Source organism: Sinocyclocheilus anshuiensis, unplaced genomic scaffold, assembly GCF_001515605.1.
Source record: "Sinocyclocheilus anshuiensis isolate Anshui unplaced genomic scaffold, SAMN03320099.WGS_v1.1 scaffold67, whole genome shotgun sequence".
Taxonomy (NCBI): Eukaryota; Metazoa; Chordata; class Actinopteri; order Cypriniformes; family Cyprinidae; genus Sinocyclocheilus; species Sinocyclocheilus anshuiensis.
The window spans coordinates 151,178-172,735 of NW_015552546.1; the positions used below are offsets into that span (position 1 = coordinate 151,178).

At 33.9% G+C, this 21,558-nt stretch overlaps 1 protein-coding gene across 1 annotated transcript in view; it reads right to left on the minus strand.

Annotated features, from left to right (window-relative positions):
* Window positions 1–5,337: 5,337 nt before the first annotated feature.
* The window catches only part of LOC107664104 (copine-9-like), a 46,149-nt gene continuing 29,928 nt past the window's right edge, over window positions 5,338–21,558 (minus strand). The window contains exons 8-21 of the mRNA XM_016454564.1: window positions 21,497–21,558; window positions 18,354–18,457; window positions 16,861–16,965; window positions 15,341–15,382; window positions 15,077–15,152; window positions 14,391–14,444; window positions 14,229–14,290; window positions 12,167–12,213; window positions 11,834–12,015; window positions 10,367–10,494; window positions 7,496–7,598; window positions 7,337–7,394; window positions 6,807–6,880; window positions 5,338–5,826 (exon numbers count right to left, since the gene is read on the minus strand). The exon at window positions 21,497–21,558 is cut by the window's right edge and continues 1 nt beyond it. Of these exons, the coding sequence (XP_016310050.1) occupies window positions 5,644–5,826; window positions 6,807–6,880; window positions 7,337–7,394; window positions 7,496–7,598; window positions 10,367–10,494; window positions 11,834–12,015; window positions 12,167–12,213; window positions 14,229–14,290; window positions 14,391–14,444; window positions 15,077–15,152; window positions 15,341–15,382; window positions 16,861–16,965; window positions 18,354–18,457; window positions 21,497–21,558 (1,280 nt within the window). The 3' untranslated portion in view covers window positions 5,338–5,643. The remainder of the gene's footprint in view (window positions 5,827–6,806; window positions 6,881–7,336; window positions 7,395–7,495; window positions 7,599–10,366; window positions 10,495–11,833; window positions 12,016–12,166; window positions 12,214–14,228; window positions 14,291–14,390; window positions 14,445–15,076; window positions 15,153–15,340; window positions 15,383–16,860; window positions 16,966–18,353; window positions 18,458–21,496) is intronic.

The window sequence follows — 21,558 nt, forward strand, 5'->3', positions numbered from 1 at the left end:
ACAGGTAAGAATCATAAGATACACTGGTTCCAAAAAGGAGATTTTGCAGAACCATTTAGGTTTTTTTCCCAAAGAACCTTTCAGTAAACAGTTTTTAAAAGAATCATTACTTTTTTAAATAATCTAAAGAACCCTTTTCCACTATTAAGAATCTTTTGTGCAATGGAAAGTTTCTTCATGGAACCATAATAACAATAAAGGTTTTAAATGGGGGTTTTCACAGTGATGCCATAGAAGAACCATTTTTGGTTACTCTAAGACCCGTTCAGTGAACATTTTAATAATCCAACAAACATTTTCCACTATAAAGAACCTTTTGTGGAATGGGAAGATTCCATGGATGTTAAAGGCGTCACGGTGCAGGGTGCCTTCTCGGCTTCCCCTGCAGTCTGTGTTGTCCTGTCATGTTCGGTAGCTCGTGGTCTGGGCAATCAGCGCTGATCTCGCAGTGCGGGTTCGCGGATCTCGAGCTGACTCTCCCCCCCCTGGCTGACTCTCCCCCACCTGTCACTCATTCCCCCACTCCCTTATATGTCTCTGCCTTTCTGTCCTTCGTCGTGAGTAGATTGTTTGTGTCCTTGCTCGTGTTTTGTGTACCTTGAGTGCAAGCATCAGTGTCTGAGTCTCTGTTCTCTTGTGCTTAAGGACTCGTAGTACAGAGATCCGGCAGCTCGAGTGGTCCGCAGTGTCTGCCGGCCAGCTCTGGAATCTCCGCTCACCTGAGCAACAATTAACTATTGTTTATGTTATTTTGTGTTTTGTGGCGAGAATAAAGAGCCTCCTTTCTCACTACTCTGCATCTGAGTCCTCTATCTCTCCTAGACCCTGACAAAAGGTTCTTCATCAAACCATCGATGAAGTGCACTTTTAAAAATAAAGGTTCTTTATTGGTATCAGTGGTTCTATGAAGAACCTTTATCATTGCACAAACGGTTCTTTATAGTGGGAAAAGGTTCTTTGGATTCTTAATGTTCTTCACACTAAGAAAAAAAATAATTTAAATGTGTTCGCTGTTTCTTTGGAGAACCTTAAATGTTTTTTGGTTTTTTTGTGGAATCACTGCAAAAACCCATTTTGGAACTTTTATTTTTAGAGTGAAGAAACCTTCATATAGGTTTGTAGGTTTATAAATAAAGGTTCTTTATTGGCATCGATGGAACCATGAAGAACCTTAACATCCATGGAATCTTTCCATTTCACAAAAGGTTCTTTATTGTGCAAAAAGGTTTATTAGATTATTAAAATGTTCTTCACTCTTAGAAAATAAGTTCTTTTAAGAACTTCACTGAATGGATCTTTGATTAACCAAAAATAGTTCTTCAATGGCATCACTGTGAAAACCCCCACGTTTATTGGTATTATGGTTCCATGAAGAAACTTTCAGTTGCACAAAAGATAATCTAAAGGTTCTTTAGATTATTAAAATGTTCTTCAGACTAAGAAAATATCACTAATGTCTGTTCACTGAAGGTTTCTTTGAAGAAACCTAAATGGTTCTGTGTATGGAATCACTGTGAAAACTCCTTTTGGAACCTTTATTTTTAAGAGTGAAGAAACCTACAGGCTACCACATTTTCAAAATGAGTTATGAGGGGGAAAAAATAATTTTGATCTGTTCTTCAACTAAATACGGCACTCCAGTCATGTGGACTACTTTTTGGTGCCGTTTTGGAGCTTGACATTTTGGAGATCCTTCTAAACATCCCCTTCTATGTTCCATGAGTTTGTAGCCACATGAAAGTGAGTACATGATGACAAAAGTTCCCTCCTCTCATAGGCAGTAGAATGAAATGTGCATAACCACAAGCCAACATTGAGGACAGACGGTAAGTTCTAGATAGATCTCCAGTGGATGTCAAGAGACCCTTGAGTGTCACACACAATCAACACTTCACACTGATCACCACTGGAGACTGGTCGCTATAGCAAGATGAGCTGACTAATGCAGTCTTGGAACATGGTTTGCAATACAATTCACTCTCAAACTACCATATAATGTAGTTTGAGAATGCAATGCAATGCTAAATGAATAAACGTAAACTATCATATAATGTGCTTTGGTGTTTTTTAAGGGCGTTTAAGCTTTAGTTCAACTGCTTTGTCATATTCTCAGAGTACAACTTGTACAACATCTTCTCACCTTTTACCTCTGCAAACTGTGACAAATCCATCCCTTCCTACACGCATGCAACTGGAGGGAATAAACAGTTATATATTCACCACCAGATGCCAGTCAAGAGCCTACATTAGAATTACAAAACATGAATACATGGTCAACAGAATCTAACATATAGACTTAAATAGCTATTCAGTTGCTCGTCTTCTCTAATAGTTGTCATCGGGTTTGGTAATTATGGTTGGTGACTATTCTACTAAACAATATGTGGTTCAGAAACATGTTCATGTGTTGGATCACTAAAAGAAATAAAATAAAATTGTCATGATTTACTCACCCTCATGTCGTTCCAAGCCTGCATGGTGTTATTTCTTGAGGGAAAAACAAAAGAAGTTCTGAAGAATGTCCTTGTTCCTCTTTTCCATGCAATTACAATGAACGGGGATTGACAAGATTCACAAACGCACACCTCACATTCATCCTGTGAATAAGCATGGCAAACTCTTCAGAAGTCAGCACCAGACGTTCATGCTTTATTAAAAACACGATAAGGAGATATAAAAGAACATCTCTTTGCCTCACATATTGATACACAACCTTGGCAGGAATGTTCTACATGGTAGCACTTTGGCACAAGCAGCTGTTTACTATAGCTATCTTTACTATGAAACAAATATCATTCAAATCTACAGTTCAGCAACAGTTAGAACATTTCTGATAGATTACTGTATATGGAGAAAACGGTATTCAATGTGAAAGTATCTGAGGAATATTTGATCTTAGCAACAAGGGTTGTGACGGAAATACAGCCGTAAATTGTGGTAAGATGCAATAATGCATGTCAAATGTTATTGCACTATTCATTATGTACAGCAGGATGAAAGAATGGAAAAATTAACGAATGCTCCAATCTCGGCAAACATTCATTGAGTCTACAATCATTTTTGGAATTAAATTTGCAACATGGCAGTGTACGCAAGGGTGAACCCCATGAAAAATTTCAAGAAATGTCCAGGTCATGTGTCATCCCGAATTCAAAAGGGGGGACAAATGCTATTTTTAGAACATTTGAAGTTTTTTTTTTTGCATTGCAACATTATTTTCATGGCAGTTAAGAGCTTTTTAATTTCAATATCAATACTGCAAAAAAAGACAAATTATTTAAATTAGCTATGCACCGATGTTGACTATTATTTTTACTATTAAAATGTAATCATTTTCTTGTTACATTTGTAAAAATAAAGGTTCCAAAAGGGGGTTTTCACAGCGATGCCATAGAGGAACCAGTTTTGGTTCCCCAAAGAACCTTTCAGTGATCAGTTCTTAAAAGAACCATTTTTTATTTCGTGTGAAGAACATTTTAATAATCTAAAGAACCTTTTTTCACTGTAAAGAACCTTTTGTGGAATGAAAAGGTTCCATGGATGGTAAAGGTTCTTTGTGGAACCACTGATGCCAATAAAGAACCTTTATTTTTAAGAGTGTATGGCCGATAACCGATAAATCAAACCGATATTGATCCTAAAATTCTATAATATTTAGTCTAAATACATTAAAAATAAAGCACTGAATAAAAATAAAGTATTTTAAATGCTACAAGTGAATTTAGGCATCACAACATTGTAAACAACTATAATGTACAGTATGAAAAATAGATATTTATTTTGATATTTGCTGAAGACATAAAACATGTCTTTTTTAAATATAAACTTTAGATGAGCATTAGCAAAAACCAAAGACAATCGAAATGCAAAAAAACGATGTCCAATTAAATATATGCAACATTAACCAATAAGTTATCAATATACAGTATAGTGCATACCTAATTTAAATTATAAAGTATATTTTTAAAGTGCCATTTTATGTGTATATAATGGTTGCATTCAATGTATTAAATTTATGCTGACTTTTGTTTTAAAAATAATTGGGTCTGGACATTTTACAGTATTGAGAGTTTACAGTTATGAGAATGTGGAAGGGAGAAATTTTGTTATAAAAATGTCACAATGCATGTTATTAATGGTCCTTTTTTTATTTTTGGGGTAAAATATGACCCAGACGTTTCTCCGTGAGATTCACCTGTAAAATCCCCCTCTTTTCCTGTCGTTCTGCTGATCACCTGATTTATCTTTGTCACGCCATACGTCTGCCTACTTCCTGTGCCCATTAACCTCTGCTGATTACACTCTGGATATTTCTTCCCTCAATCTTCCTCTCTCTGGTTGAATTGCACTGATTGGCACCTCTGTTTCTGCAGGTAATTAGCTGCATCCACTCGAGATGTGCGGAAGACTCCGGGTGCGTCGGTGTTCCCGCACAGGCATCTGTTTTTCTGCCACACGCAGCTACTTATTAGCTCCTTTCAAAATTGGGCACAAATTAGAAAATATTTACACACTCAAGAGTGTGCCGGCACAACTAATTCAGCCAGTGAGAAAATGAAAAAATATCTCAGCCTACGAAACTAAGTGAAATATAAAGATGATGATGTTAAAGGTGACCTGTGCATGCTTGGTTGGGTATTACAGCGTACAGCTCTGTCTGTCTCTGCCGGGTGTGAGAACACAGACTCTTATGTTCCTGTGGAAATTTCAGTAGAAGAAATGTCCAGATGATATTTCAACACAAAATAAAGGCGAAAAAACTAAATTTGATATAATAAAGGCAGTCTCTAAAGCTTTAAAAAGTCACAGTATACTAAACTGTACCATATTTGTGTTCCAGCCACTGTAATTATTTAATTAAACACAATTATAACATAATAAAAAATTATTGTCATTAAATTTAATCAGGGCATAAAAGGGGGATTTTTTTCAGCATTTAAACATAAAAGGCTTTTTGAGTATATAAAAATTATGTAATATAAATTATTATTTATTCTAAATATTCAATAATTATAAAATTAAATAATTCTATGTGAGACAATAGTTTTGTAACATGATTAACAATTACCAAATACCAAAGTGTACCATATTTTTGGAAGTCTGATAATTAATTTTTTGTTCATTGTGACATTATTTTCTCCTAGGCTACTTACAATTGCATTTATAAATGTACTATATAATTTCAGTAAACATTAGGGTAATGAGAGATTTTAGAATTTGAGATTGAGAAAATAATGTCTTAAAGCAATACATTTCCATTTATTGTAATGGGATTCATTTATTTTATGTATTGCATTTCATGTAAAATTTTATGCACATTTTATTGTTTTTCTCGTCTTTAGATTTTTTTGAGAAAATATGACCCAGACATTTCTTTTCAGTAATTTCACCCTCTTTTTACTTCCACATCTTCCATTCCAAGGCAAGCAAACGCTGTTGTGTTTTTTGATTGATCGCTGACCGATTATAAAGTATTACACCACACACTTACATTAACATATTCCTGATTTCAGTTGATTATTATTGTAACTACATTATGTGCTACTGCTAACCGATGTGGAAAGTAAAAATGTGCGTCCCCAGTGACGGACCCGGGGGTTTCAGGCGTGAACATATAGCTGTGGATAAAACACTACTCTAGGATCAGAGGTGGACGTTTATCTGTGGTGTGGGAGAGGGGGAGAGGGCTGGTCTGGGTTCAATGCCTCTGCTCTTCATGAACGACAGCAGCTGGTCGGGGATCTCGGCCAGTACATCTTTGGCCAGTCGGGCCATGCTGAGCACCTGGTTCCCGGATCGGTCGATGTAGTCCCGGAACGGCACAAACTAGAGAAATACAAAGATGAATCTTATTAAAAACAGCTTTTTAATTGCACTAAACAATTTAAGGTAAGTGATAAAAAAATAATATAATAAAATATAATATAATATAATATATGTGGGAAAATATTAATGTAAAATGACTAAGAGTATTCACATAAAAAATACATTTGTGCCTGTAAAGCTTTAAAAAGTCATGGGATACCAAAGTTTTTAACTTATAAAACCACTTGCTGTAATTACTTAGTTAAACATAATAAAAACGATTTAAAATCAAAAGAGCTAAATTGAGCGTGTTAAATTTATTCAGGGTATAAAAAAGGAAAAATTATTATTATTATTATTCCAGTATTCAAACTTACAAAAAGGCTTTTTAACTTCACAAAAAAATGCAAAGTAAGTGGTAAAAAATAATATAACATTTTATATAATATATAAAGATTTTATATAATATAATAAAAAATGATATCAAAAATGATATCAAAACTACTTACTGTAATTATTTATTTAAAAATAATTAAAACCTAATTTTAATAAATAAATAAATAATGTTAAATTTACTAACAAAAGGGAATTTTTTTTAAGTACTGAAACTTAAAAACATTTTTATTTTATTTAAAACATTAGAATCTCATGGGATACCAACGTGTGTAAACATATCAGCACTCTTTTTTTCGCAGTTCTCATTCTAATAATTCTCTCTTTTTTTCTGCCATGGTATATTGCTGTATGTTTACTGTTTGACTGCTTGTCCTGAATGTTGTACTTTGCAACAGTTTTAAAGCTTAAAAAAATTAGAATTGAAGTTTTAAAAAGGCTTTCTGATTGCACAAAAAAAATACATCAAAACGGCAAAAAAGCAAGTGGTAAAATTTGAAATATTAAATAATATTAAATAAAAGGGGAAAAATCTATTTATTTATTTTTTTCAGAATTGAAAAAAAGACCAAAAGATGGACCACATAAAGATGGATAACATTATGTACCTGGACAATGTCTCTCTCAGCAGCACGTCCCCTGGAGGACACCCTGACCTCATCTCCATCCAACTCTTCCATTGCTGTTACATTAACACGAGAACAGTTACATCAAATAAATAATGTTAAATTTACTAACAAAAGGGAATTTTTTTTAAGTACTGAAACTTAAAAACATTTTTATTTTATTTAAAAAATGTAAGGTAAGTGGAAAAGCATATTAAAATTACATACAAATTATATAATATAAATAATGATTTCATATTATATTAACAATTATAAATATTTAAAAATCCTAAAATAAATTGTTTATTTGTAACACAATTAACATAACCCATAGTTATCAAAACTAAAATATTATATATATATATATACAGTGGGTACAGAAAGTATTCAGACCCCCACACGTCCCCTGGAGGACACCCTGACCTCATCTCCATCCAACTCTTCCATTGCTGTTACATTAACACGAGAACAGTTACATCAAATATTATATTCTTATTTTGAGAGCATCTGTGTTTGCAGTGCCACAATCTCACCATCAAATTCAGCAGGGCCGACTCCCACAATTATGATTGACATGGGCAGAGACGCCGCCTGTAAACAAGTCAGGGGCAGCAGTATGCGATCAATACCTTGCTAAAAAGATTATTGTATTTACAGAACATTGTGAAGGTCTACAAGCGAAAATGACTCACGGTCACCACGGCTTCTCTAGTCTGTACCATGTCGGAAATGACACCGTCTGTGATGACCAGCAGCACGAAGTACTGAGAGCCATCTGTCACCTCTGATGCGCACCTGAGGATTTACAGAGTTAAACGCCTCTATATTTAAGCAAAACAAGAACATGCTTCTCAGAAACTGAAAATGATGCAGTATGGTTGCACTAAAACTAGTACATTTCAAAGCAGTTGCTATGGAAGTAACGGGCCCAAGTCAAAACAAATATTCTGATGCCTAGAAATGGCTTGGGGTTACAAGAAAAAAATTAATAAGGGTTTGGTCACTATATGACTTATAAAGCACTGCTAATAATTTGGAGATTATGCTTTTGTGTTATAGCATGTAACTAGAAATAGAGGTCTGCGCGGGACTGTTTTTTTAGTCCCGCTCCCGCAAGGTTCTATTCCGCACCCACCCGCTCCCGCTATATATTCACTCTTTGTTCACCCGCTGTCCGCTTAGAATAATTTTCTTCCCGACCCGACCATTCCCACTAAATTTAGATCTCATTTCCAGAATCTCACATTTAAATTTCCGCTACTGAAAGAAAGAGAGATAGGCTGACAAATAAAAGTGTAGTCTTCACAAAATTGTGTTATTTTATTCGTCTTGTCAAGAGTCTTGAATTTATTGACTTTGACTTGAATTTATATGAATTATCTTAAGACACAAAATTTGTTTAATATTTTATGCAACAGTAGGAAAAAAGGTGTCAGAGAAAATAAAAATGTTGTACAACAATTGTATTTCTTATTTTTATCCGTCTTGTCAGGATACAATTCGTTTAACATTGACAACACAATAGGGAAAAAGGCAGATATGCTGTTCTAAATGGACGTCGGGAACGGGATATTGTTAGACCGCCCGCTCCCATTCAAATTACACCAGAGTTACCGACCGCTACCGCGTTTTATTCGGGAATGTAATCCCGCGGCGCAAAAAATCTGGTTGGGTCCCGCGGTTCCCACGGGAATGCAGACCTCTAGCTAGAAATACCTGGTAAAATCCTCATTAATTTATCTAAGCCTTTTCTTGAACTTTCCTTATTAAATCTGTCTGTTCCAGCCAGTTCATCGACCCTAATAACCGCCTCCAGATATTGTCTCAGTCACGGCACGTAAGAAGTGACGAGCTGAAAGAGGAGAGACAAGTTGACCACTGCAGCAGTGGCCGATCAATATCTGCCTCTTAAAGCACCTCTGCCGTTCTGGGAGTTTGATTTTCTTCAGATTGAGAGATTTAGCTGGATTTGAAAAAAGCCTCGAAACTGACAAGGGCAATTAAAAGCCTCTTCACATGTGTGTACAAGGTTTAGATCTTTTGTCATGTTGTGTGACGAGCGGTTCATGACATACGTGATATTTGAAGCAGATCAGAGATCAATTGTTTTTATTCAAATACAACATTCTTGTTCTGTGGCAAATTTAAAGCATACTAACTATCCATGTTTTCTGGTTTATTTTATCATGATTAATTAAAATACTGGGCCTGATTATATAACAAATTTATGTGGAAAATATTCATACAGAAATAATTATTTTGAAATTACATTGATGATAACATTGAAATAAATTCTGTTCAATTAAAAACAGAATAATAGAGTATAGTATAAATAAAGGAAAAATGGCTAATTTAAATAAATAATATTCTGTATTTTTAATGCAATTTATTATTACTATTATTATTATTATTATTAACAATAATTAATAGTGGTAGTTGTATCAGCCAATATTCTATCTAATAATCTTTAATCTATACTGTAAAAAATAATGCTTAAAATTTTCTCATTTATTCAGTATGTTACTTCTCTTTTCTTTGTAATTAATTGTTACATTTACTAACAATTTCTGAGAAAAAAAAATGTTTAAAAAATTGTTTCAAATAGTTTCCAACATTTTTTTTTTTTAAATAGCTTCAAAATTTTGTGTTTAACTACAATAAATTTTATTTCATTGTAATTTTTTCATCCCTACTTTAGTAGCTTTTGTATAAATAAATAAATCAATAAAATTCCGATGAAAATCTGAATTATTTTTGTTAAATATTCTATTTCACTAAGACATTTCTCTATAAATAAATAAATAAAATTCCGATGAAAATCGGTATTATTTTTGTTAAATATTCTATTTCACAGACATTTCACCTAAATTTCATGCACCAAAGCCTGTTCTATATTCTGTTCTACATCTATAATTTTCACACAACCATTTTCCACCAGTATCTGAGCCTTAAATTTAACCTGGCTATTTTTGCTACTGTACTTGTGACACTTCATGTAAATGACCTCTCTTGTGACTGGCTAACCTCTTCATATTTGAAATAGTTCAAACTCTCATTCAAGCCGTGATATTTAAATTTCAAATGTTAATGTGCTCGTAGCTTCACATCACAACCATACTAATTTCTAAATGACCCATTTTTGCAGCTCAGCTTCAGTAAATAATCGCTGAGCGAGAGGGTTGTGTTGCGAGCGTTGCCTACATACTGTAGTATCACATCAAAATCTTGTGTTTCAAACAAACAAGAAAAATCCTGTTTTCCATGATATGTCCCTTTAAAAGAAGTTATTTTTTCCTGCGTGGTAAACATCAGACCTCGACTGCATCTGAGCAGCAGGTACACTGAGTGAAGTGTTAGTCAAGTGCAGGATTCTGGAGGAGTCTTTGGAGCGCGTGTGCGCGAAAGTGCATTTGTGTGGAGAGAGGACAGGCTTTAGAGTCAATAACAAGTGGATAGTGACAGGAAGGAGTTCAGCTCGCAGGGGAGACAGAAAAAAGAGCAGGGCAGAGAGACAGAAAGAGAGCTCAACTTGGAGTCAATTGCAGGAGAACGGTTTAGCTTACTGTGCCACCTGGTTGATGACAGGGGCAAAGTTGGTGGGGCCATAGAGCTGCACTTTCCGGAGACAGTCATAGTATGCCTCCAGCACGCCTTCGATGCCGATGCAGTTTGCATTCTCACAGTCGGAGTTCTACGAGGTCAGAATACACACGTGTTTGAGAAGATCTCCACAAGTTCACATATAACACATGAGGAATAACGCCAGTCGTTTCTGACTTATTCATACTGGACTGAGGCATATTTTATATTGTTATATGCTATGTCCAAAGCTAAAAATTCATGACAGCATAGTTTAGCTTTAATAAGGAATATCATGTCTGTGTGGTTTGTGCTTTAAAGGGATAGTTCACTCAAAAATGAAAATGCTGTCACTTTTTGTTATTCCAAACCTTGCTTAATTCAAAATACGATATTTGAACTGTTCTTGTTTATACAGTGAAAGTCAACATGGTCCAATGTTGCCTATTTTAGAAAAAAATATGTTTTTTTTAAATTAAGAAGAAAGAAAAAGTAATACAGAGTGAGTAAATGATAACAGACTTTGCATTTTCTTCTTTTAACCATCCAACATTCCTGTTGTGTTATTGTATGTGTGTTTTTAACCCTTTAAAGCCTACTGTGTCATATCTGATACACTTTTTTTTTAAATGATCAACATGATCAAAACTTCGCTAAAAACCTGTTGTACACAATCTACTAAACATTTTTAGCAAGCACTTTTAGTATCATTCTTAAACCATCCACCTTCAAGTTGTCTTTTGTCTGTGAAATCTTTACTAATTTAATATAAGTAAATGTAAGAATAATTTTCATATTGTTAGTAATATTTCAAGATGAACACTTACTTGGCTAAAGCAACTTAGGGTTACTTGATTATTCATACATAATTTGTTTGTTTTGTTTAATCATGTTGAAATGTGGGCATCAAATATGATAATTCAGGCTTTTGAGGAACGTTTATTTGTACATCTTTCAGTCATAATTACATTGTTGCATTTATTTTACCTCCACAATAAAAACTGCAGCGTTTGATCATAAAACAAAGCATTTAAATATCATCTTACTAACATATTATTGACATATTATTGGAAAATACAGATTGACAAAAATGCATATGCCATAAATGCATTTTATGTAAGTAGTCTGTTATACTGTCATAATGCTCTCATTAATGTACATTACAAGCTATCAGAATTTGATCATATTTTCTGGCTATACAAATATTAGCAATTGCACCAAAATGCATATTTTTGCACAGTTTGGGCCTCTAAATAAAATTGAGGTGTTTCTTTCCTATTCACGTATGAGCTCCATATTCTCCTGATGTATTAAATATTATATAAAATATTTTATATTTAGTCTAAAGGTTCAAAAACTATTCCATAAAAAAAAAAAAGATTTTTCTAACTATGATTTCAAATGTCAGGCTTTCCAGGGTTAATGATGGCCCTTTTCAAGCTGTTACTCACCAGGGGAAAAGCATGAGAGATCTTGCCATCAGGAGGGAGTTTAGCTCCAAAGCCGTAGGCAGGGAAGAGTTTGTCACTGTCGTAATCCTGGATGATTTCCCCCACGGCTTTAAGGGCCATGGCATACGCATTCAGCTGATACGGGTTCATGTAGTGGAGCGATGTCGGCTGAGATGGGTTTCCTGCGTTCAGGTATCAATCAATACAAGCTTAGACACAAGAGCAAAGACATCGTGGTCACTTACATCAGTGCCGAGCTCTAAATCTAAAACGGACATGAGACAATCGCATGCCACACAAACACAAATGCTTATGTACTGAAGATGGTCTTACCATTAGAGGCGGTGAAGTCTATGGCTACAGTGAAGTTGAGCTGTGTTCTGTTTTCAACATTGAAAAGAATCACAGACAAAAGTTTGTAACCAATGCAGTACATACATATGGATACTTAATATGGCATGCTATATTACATGTGCAGGGTGTGTAAATAAATATACTACGGTTCAAATGTTTTGCGTCAGAAAGATTTTTTTTTTAATTAAGATTTTTATTCACCAAGTCTTATTTAAATTGATCAAAAGTGAAAGTAAAGACATTTATTATGTTACAAAAAAATTACAAAATGTTACAAAAAAATGTGAAAAATTCTATTAAAAAAAATGCAGTTCGTTTGAACATTCTATTCATCGAAGAATTAAAAAAAAAAAAAAGATCATGAAAGGATCATGTGATACTGAAGACTGAAGACATAATGGCTGTAGTAATGGCTGCTGAAAATTCAGCTTTGCCAGTAAATTACATGTTAAAATATATTAACATAGAAAATATTAAAATTTATCAAATTTTTCCAAAAACATTTAAAAAATATTTAGACTCCGAACTTTTGATTGGTGGTGTATATAAAGGCTACTAGTTAAATTGCTTATTTATTTATTTATTGCATAATTATTTATTTATTTATTGCACATTTATTTATTGCAAAAACTGAATTGAAAAACTTCAGAAGATCTTAGTATTTATTTGGTCTCCCTTTTGTTTTAATGACAGCAGCACTCAAGCCGACATGAACAAAACCTAATCCATATTATTCATACTTCAAAGGCAGCAAGACACCTGACCTTTAGTACAAAGGAGTTTGCATACTCAATGTCACACATTTGATTAGTAACCTAGAAATAGTCCAGAGTCCAAATATTATAGTCCAAATATCTCCTATTCATTTGAATTCATTTGCATCAAAACTTCTTGGTTTAAATGTTCAAAATACTAATACTTTGTTTATTTCAAGGTTTAAATTTAATTGATTTTCAACATGGAGCTTTTGGATTACACTGTATATGCACATTTGTAATAGTCAAAAAAACTATAAATGCATATTTATAGCAATTTTAATCTTTTAATAATTTAATCATCCGAGCAAATGATCAAAATGCTTCTAACCTAGACATGTTAAATCAATAAATAAATAAATAAATAAATAAATACTCTTGCTTTTGTTTAAATTAAACAAACATATGTTTTTTTATCAAGTCAATACATAATTAAAGGTCCAGCTGCAATTAAAAGGCAAACATATGATATGATATACTGGTGTACTGAATCATAAATAAATAAATAAATAAATAAATAAATACTCTTGCTTTTGTTTAAATTAAACAAACATATGTTTTTTTATCAAGTCAATACATAATTAAAGGTCCAGCTGCAATTAAAAGGCAAACATATGATATGATATACTGGTGTACTGAATCACTGCCTTGATTTCAGATGTCTGGAAATGAGTATGTGATGATTGCTTTAGATTTTTTTAATTTTTTAACATTTAAAAAAAAAAATTATTAGGGCTGTCAGTTGATTAAATATGTGCTTCTTACTCATTCTTTACTGCCTGCTCTCAGTAAGCATGGCTTGGGGAACCAGGTTTCTTGCTGGCTACTTTCAAAAACATGAAGGCTTGAATGCTTCATGGCTCCAGTTATGGAATTTATTTTTGCATACAATTTTTTTTTTTTTAAATATCACATTAAATGAATACATCATATTGACAGCCCAAATTTTTTACATGACCCCTTAAACTATTTGACCATTACTGGGTTACGCACATATCCAGAACTAGGTTTTAATGCAAAAAAATCTCCTATATCCCATACTATGTGTCAGTATTCAACACACATGCTAGTAATGCCTGAAAAAATAAATGGTAAGTGAACTGCCCTAAAGCCTCAATGACACTAAGATCCACTCTGGTTTATTGGCATTGTCTTGAATGCAAGTTATTCAGATCGACTAATCATAATTCCACAAAACGTGCACGGCTATTCCATCTGCTCTCTAACCAGTAAATCTGCATCTTCCTCCAGCCTAATTTATCCAGGGACTTTTAAGGGGCACTCACCCGCCTCGAATGAAGTCCACAAATGTATACTCCGATTCCACTTTGAAGGACAAAAGTGTTACCTAGAGAGAGTGAAAGAGAGAGAGAGGAGAGATAATGGAAGTCATTATGAAAATAAATCAGAAGAGGAGAGCGCTTGACAGGTAATCCATTGCCACGTACCGTGCCAGAGTTGACGTATTTCTTTTTCCTCCCTTTCTTCTTGGGATTCAGAACCTGAAAGAAACAAAAAAAACACCCATCAAGCATGGCTGAAAGAAATATGACATTTTACTGAAGTGTCCTCATATGGTTTTTTCTCTTAAGATTCATGAAACATTTTTGGTACTTCACGAATACAGCCCACGTTGATGTCCCTTTACTTTTTTAGAGGCATCAGAAGCATATTTATATATTTATTTAGCTAAGTTAGATACACAGTTATCGAACATAAAAACTATCTTTGCATGAAAACAAAGTAACTAGTTTTCAACACATTAAATGTCTGTATCCCCTCCTTTGGCCTGTCTTCACTGTATCTGTTGTACGAAAATGAAAATCAAACAGCAATGAATGAATTTATATTCAAATCAAGTCGTAAAAAACTATTTTAACTAAGTTCTAAAACACAGTATTTAGCTGTGTCTCACATTTTGTATAATGTATGTGTATACACATACAAACAACACATTCAAAAATAAACCAACTCTTTTGAAATCCTTTTTCACTTTTTAAGATTTGCAAGTGTAATTCTTTACTCAGTTTCTGGTAAGTGTTTTTAAATCGCATCAAAATAACTCTAAAAGTGCTGAAAAATTATGTTTTGCCAGAACTCAGAATCAAAATGCATTTGTACAAAATGTTTTTACCTCATAAACATTGAATTGGCTCTGTCCGCGAGACAGCTCTCTATAGCTGGTCGTAAACTCTCCGATGAAGTCATGACTGAAGAAAAATGAAAGTGTTTACTTGAGCGAGGAATATTTAATGAAAATTGCACAAGCATGCTGAGAAGAAATTATATTGGCTAATGAAAATTTTAGTTATTCTTGTTATGCAGGATAATTTATGTATTCAGAAACACAATATTTACTACCCACGAGGGGGAACAAAAGCCATGAAGAACAGCGTACCTTCCATCTCTGTCCCAGTCATAAACATCAACCTTCACTGTTCTGGAGAGATTACAAACAAATCAAACCGCACAGCAAGTCAATATCTAAAATGAAGTGAAGACAGCCTGATTTTTCTCAAAAGGCCAGAGTATGATAGCAGCCTGGTGAGTCCACAGAGCCAGTCCAAAATAACACCAGCACCGGCCGCTGCCTCACTCCAGCTGACTTCTGGGATTATTCCGACTGCCAGTTTCCACAGCTCACGGCACCAGCGGCGTCTCGTTTAAACACCTCAGAGCTCGCTACACAAGTCTGAGAGATGCTTTAAAGGTGCAACTAAAAATCGCTTGCTCTCAAAAAGCATAGACTCCTATCAAAAAGATTATTTAAATGTTACGGACAGAAATACAAATGTACTGGCTCTCAGAATGCACCCAAGAATCTAAAGCATATCATATATTATATATAAATATATCATATCATATATTCATTGTATTAGGGCTGTCAAAATTATGCACTAACACGTATTTAAAAATGTTTCAGTTAATTGTTTTTTTTGTTTGTTTTTTTTGCATTGTTGATGCATTTATTCAATATGATATGATAACTGTATCAGTCTCTTCTGTGTGATTCAACAAACTGCATTTCTTATTTATCAGGGTTATGTCATTCCTTGAAATAAAATAAACATTAACCAAAATAAAGTATTGAAAAAAATAAACATTTTATTCCAGCTAGTTGCCAAGGCATCATTTTTCATTTTAATTTAGTTTAACTTTATAAACTTTATAAATTTTAAAGACATATATGTATAAAAACTACTAAATATTACAAAAACGCAACACAATTACTAAAATTCTAAATAAAAATTAAAATGAAAACAGAAAATGTAAAAATAAAACTGATTCAAACTATTAATAAAAACTATAATAATATCTCAATGACATACTAAAATAACCCTGTTATGGAAAACTTGTTTAGAAACCAAACCCAGATGGGAAGTTTAACAAAAGTCATTTGCATTCTTTATGTGGTGAAATTTAATTATCATCAAACCTCAAGAAGACTAATGCACAGGGTAGCAGCAAAAACATCCGTTATGAAAAATTAAGTCTATAAAGTAGAGAAAGTATAAAGTTTTAGAATAATTCTTTCAGATTTGCAATTCCCGTGTGTTTTGATGCAGTTGTATTTAAGTATAGAGAACAATAATTACACATTATTTTCTTTTCTTTCCTGAAAGATGAACTGAATGCATTAACTAGGAATTATAATATTACAAAAAAAAAACATTAAATTGATTGACAGCCCTAACATTTTTAAACATTAACCCTTACATATTTTAAGTAAACAAGAACCCCATTTAACTCTATTTAACTATTTTAACTTTTCTCTGGAAAACATGAGTCAATTAATTATTCACAGCAAGACCTGGAGTATGCATTAAGGAAGTTAATATAGTGAAAAATGGCTTGATGTCAACATTAAGTAGCCATGCAGCAGGGTTATACTCTTCGTAAGGATTTTAAGCGTCTCACCTGTCATAGTCTCCGTTACACAGAGCTCGCACTGGGATGGTGAAGAGCTGCCACACGGGGTTCAAAGTATTCTTTATCACCTCTGTTTTGTGACAGATAGTGAACCTACAAAAGAGCCAAATCAAAAAGGAAATCTTACTTAAAGGCTTGTTATGACACCTGTATGGTTTTCTTTGAAGGAATACGTTTGAAAACGAATACCAACCAAATACAGTGAAACATCAATAAAAGTGGTTATCATTAAGAGCAGCTCATGGTGGGCATGAAGAGCCTCTTGGGTTTCACAACACTACCATAACCCTCTGTTATCAGTCAAGTAGGCTAACACTTATGGATAATTTTGACTTTTATGGGGTTTTATGTTCAGTCTAGAAACATTTAGCTAATACCATGTCCCAACCAGGCACAAAATGATTTTTAAAAAAAGCAATAAATTCTTGCTCTACCATGTTTCTTCTTTCAGGACAGTTGCCAAAAAAAGATTCAACCATGTCAGTCAACACAAAGCAGGACATTTTACTGGTTGTTTAATTTCTTTTCAAGTTTTGAGCTGCATAAGAAAGTAAGTTATACAGGTTTGGAACGATGATGGTGATTAAATGACGATAGAGTTATCATTTTTGTTTGAATTATGTATTTAAGGAGCTATCTGTACCTGATCTAACCCTTAAAAATGACTTTTGTTGGTGTGATTTAATGTAGTAGTTAGGCTGATCTTTTTTTTACTTGAATAATCTGATTAATTTAGGTTACCTGACAAAAGCGCATGTTGCATCATGCCTGGTTAGGGCACGTTGTTAAAGGAATAGTTTATTTCTTCATTGATCAAGCAATAGATCCTCTGCAGTGAATGGGTGCCTTCAGAATGAGAGTCAAAACAGGTGATAAAAGCATCACAATTCATAAGTAATTCACACGACTCAAGTCCATCAATTCTTGTGAAGTGAAAAACTGCATGTTTGTAATACACAAATCCATCAAGACATTTTTAACTTCAAACCACTGCTTCCAGCTAAATATGAGTCCTCCATTCATAATATTGCTTTCTAATGTGAAAAAGTTGTCTCATATGAACCATGAGAGAAACATGCACAGATCAAGCACTGTTTACAAGTGAAAACAGTCCAAAACAGTTCTAAACAAATATGTTGGTGGGTTTTGATGTGCCTTTTTTGCTAGAGGAAGCATTATTATGGATTATGGACTCATATTTTGGCCAGAAGTGTCGTAATGAAGGACTTATTTCCAATAAACACGCAGCTTTTCACTTCAAAAGACTTAAATTGATGGACTGGAGTCATGAAGATTACTTACTGTAATGTTTTTTATCAGCTATTTGGACTCTCATTCTGACGGCACCCATTCACTATAGAGGTGAGCAACTGTTGTAATGCTAAATTTCTCCAAATCTGTTCCGAAGAAGAAACAAACTCATCTATATCTTGAATAGCCTGAGGGTGAGTAAATGTATTCCTTTAGCCGCTCATACTCACGTGCCGTCTTCATTGCTGCGGTAAAACACCAGGAAGGGGTCAGACTTCCCAAAGAAATCCTTCTTATCCAACTTGTTAGCACAGAGCTGCATGGTTGCAATGTCCTGTTATAAAACACTTGATTACTTCGGGATAGATGGGAATAGAATATACCAAAAACAAACAAGGTTCACAAACAAGCAAACAAAACACATGTACCCCTGACACAGAGTCTTCGATACCGGCATTATTACATCCAACAATGCATTTTAATCGCTGGCCTCAGTTAACATCTCTCCAGAGCAGGAGTTCAGGACACAACAAAGGCAAAATACTAGGACAAGAAATCAATTCCACAGAGAGGATGCACTCGTGTTAGAGGAGAACAGCAATTGGTTCATACATATTAATGTTGAGCGGAGGTCTCCAGTGTTTAGCTATTTATTGGTGCTGTTCTCTTCAGATTACCAGATCTCTGGGGAGACCCTCAAGACCAGGAAGGAAGTCACACGCAACAGATTTAATTGGATCTTGATAGAGAGAGAATGTCTAGTGAGCACTCGAGGAACTACGGTCCGGGTGTCACACTGGACAGATAGCTCATCTGCCTTTTAAAACGGCCATCTCTCTTGGGGAGACTGAAGCTGTATTTGAGGTGAACTGTCACGGCTTTCTGCCAAACACTCCCTGTAGCTCCATGCTATTACAAGGACACAGAGGGACGAAATTGAATATATATACATAATTTCTGTCATCTGAAATGATATTTATGTGATTTTATGAACTGGCCCACGGCACTGAAATTGTAAGTGGAATGACTGAAAAGAGATGGACGGTTTAAAACAGTTTTTAACATGGACAGGTCAAAATAGTGAGCCAAATGCTAAACTTGGCATCACCAAGTCTACAAGGGTTTAGGATTAAATGTGTGAGGGAATCTCACAAAATTATGTCCGGGTCACATTTCACCCCAAAAATCAAGCGTAGCGTTAGTTCTGGCAGGTCACGTTAGTCAAGCTCGCATCAGCTGACTCTCAGCTGATCCCCATCAACCTATGGGAATATGACACCTATCTAAGTATTCATATATAAGGTCCCTCAGTATTATCAGCAGTTTTCGCATTGCTCAATAGCTAATTACCCTCCTCCATCCCCAACTCCTCCTGTCAGTCAGGATTCAGCCTTCTGATTCTCCTTTGAATCAGACTAATTCTAAAATGTGTACATAACATTATTGAACTTTAACGATATCTGCAATACATTTATGTTGGTGTTTACCCTGGGGGGGTTATCACTGCTCTCCCTGCTCTCATCCATGCTAGGCTGCATGGATGCGCAGGGAGTTCTTGCCCAGAACGGAACCATACCGCCAATCCAAACTGTATGCTAATTGTCAATCATCTTTGACGATAGTGGTCCTGACAGAATTGCTTTCTTGTGCATCATTTTCAGGACCATTAAGCGCATTTACACTTTTGTTGTTGTTGTTTTACTGTACATTTCTGCCATATGGACATCAGCTTGAGATAGTCACCACTGATAAGCTATTACTAAATATAATGGAGAAACTTTAATTTTCTGTAAAGCTGCTTTGCAACAATTTGCATTATGAAAAGCTCAATACAAATAAACTTGAATTGAACTGAATTGAATTTACCCCACTGCATAAATAAAGATACACTACTGTTCAAATGTTTGAGGTCAGTAAAATCTATTGTTTCTCCAAGGCTGCATTTATTCAATCAAAAATATAGTAATATTGTGAAATATTATTTCAATTTAGATTAATTGTTTTGTACTTAACTTTATTTTAAAATGTAATAAATTCATGTGATGCAAAGCTGAATTGTCAGCTTCATTACTCCAGTCTTCAGTGTCGCGTGATTCTTCAGAAATCATTCTAATATGCTGATTTGCACCTCAAGAAACATTTCTTACTATTATCAAATTTGAAAACAGTTCTGATTGCTTAATATTTTTGAAAAATCATAATACGGTTTATTCAGGATTCTTTGATTAACAGACAGTTCAAAAGAACAGCATTTATATGAAATAGAAATCTTTTGTAACATTATACAGTAAATGTTTTTTATTGTCACTTTTGATCAATTTAATGCATCCTTGCTGAATAAATGTGTTCAAAAAAAGAAAAAACGTCCTACTGACCCCAAACATTTGAACAGTGTATATTGTATATACATGATAATTCTCATTTTTGTAAAACATTTTTACTGTATTATTTAAAACCAACAAAATTAGTACTTCCATGATGTTCGAATACTTTAATAAATCACATAATATATATTATTATATCATTATTTATTATTATTAATTATTTATTTGTTTGTTTTAGCAATAATATGAATTGGGGCACAAAATATGCTTATTATCATAAAAAATAATGCCCTATAAGCTTCCTTTCCTTTAAACAAAATGTAAGGTTTTATTTTATTTTAATCAACAAGTAGCAAATTAATGTGCAAAAATACTTTAATAATAGATAAATATTTTAATATATCAAATAAAATATATCTATCATTTATTTATTTGTTGTTTGCATAACAGTAATGTGAATTGGGCAGGAAAATGCTAATTATCTTAAAAATAATGTAATGCAAAATAAATCTTAATGATCCTACAAACTTCCTTTCCTTTAAACAAAATGTAATGTTTGATTTTTTTTTTTTTAAATCAACAGAGTAAATTAAAGTGCAACAAATACTTCAATGAACCATAGATATTTTAACCTTTTGAATAAAATATATAATTTTCACCATTTTTTTATTCATATTTTGCATAGGAGTGATGTGAACTGAAGTCCTACAAGCTTCCTTTACTTTAAGCAAAATGTATTTTATACATTTTTATTCTGATTTTGCTATGGAAATTTGCCCCGTGATAAAATATCATGTGCTTGACAGTTTTCATGAGATTCACTCGTTCACTCTTGAGCGACCACAGAGAGAGATCCATGGTGGATTAACTTGGTAAATCTAGATATCCATTCCTTTTTCTGTCTCTCTGTGCCTAATCTTAGCAAAAAAAGCAAAAAAGAAAAACCCCTTCACCTCTGATATTTAAATACAATGCCTTAGGCATTCAGCTTGATGAAAGACTGTAGAGTCAGACTAAGTGTGTGCGCATGAGGATAGTTTTGTACTGACCCGACAATTGCTGAGTTCCTCAGCTGTGAAGATAATGCTCCCGCACTTCTTCCCAGGAATGC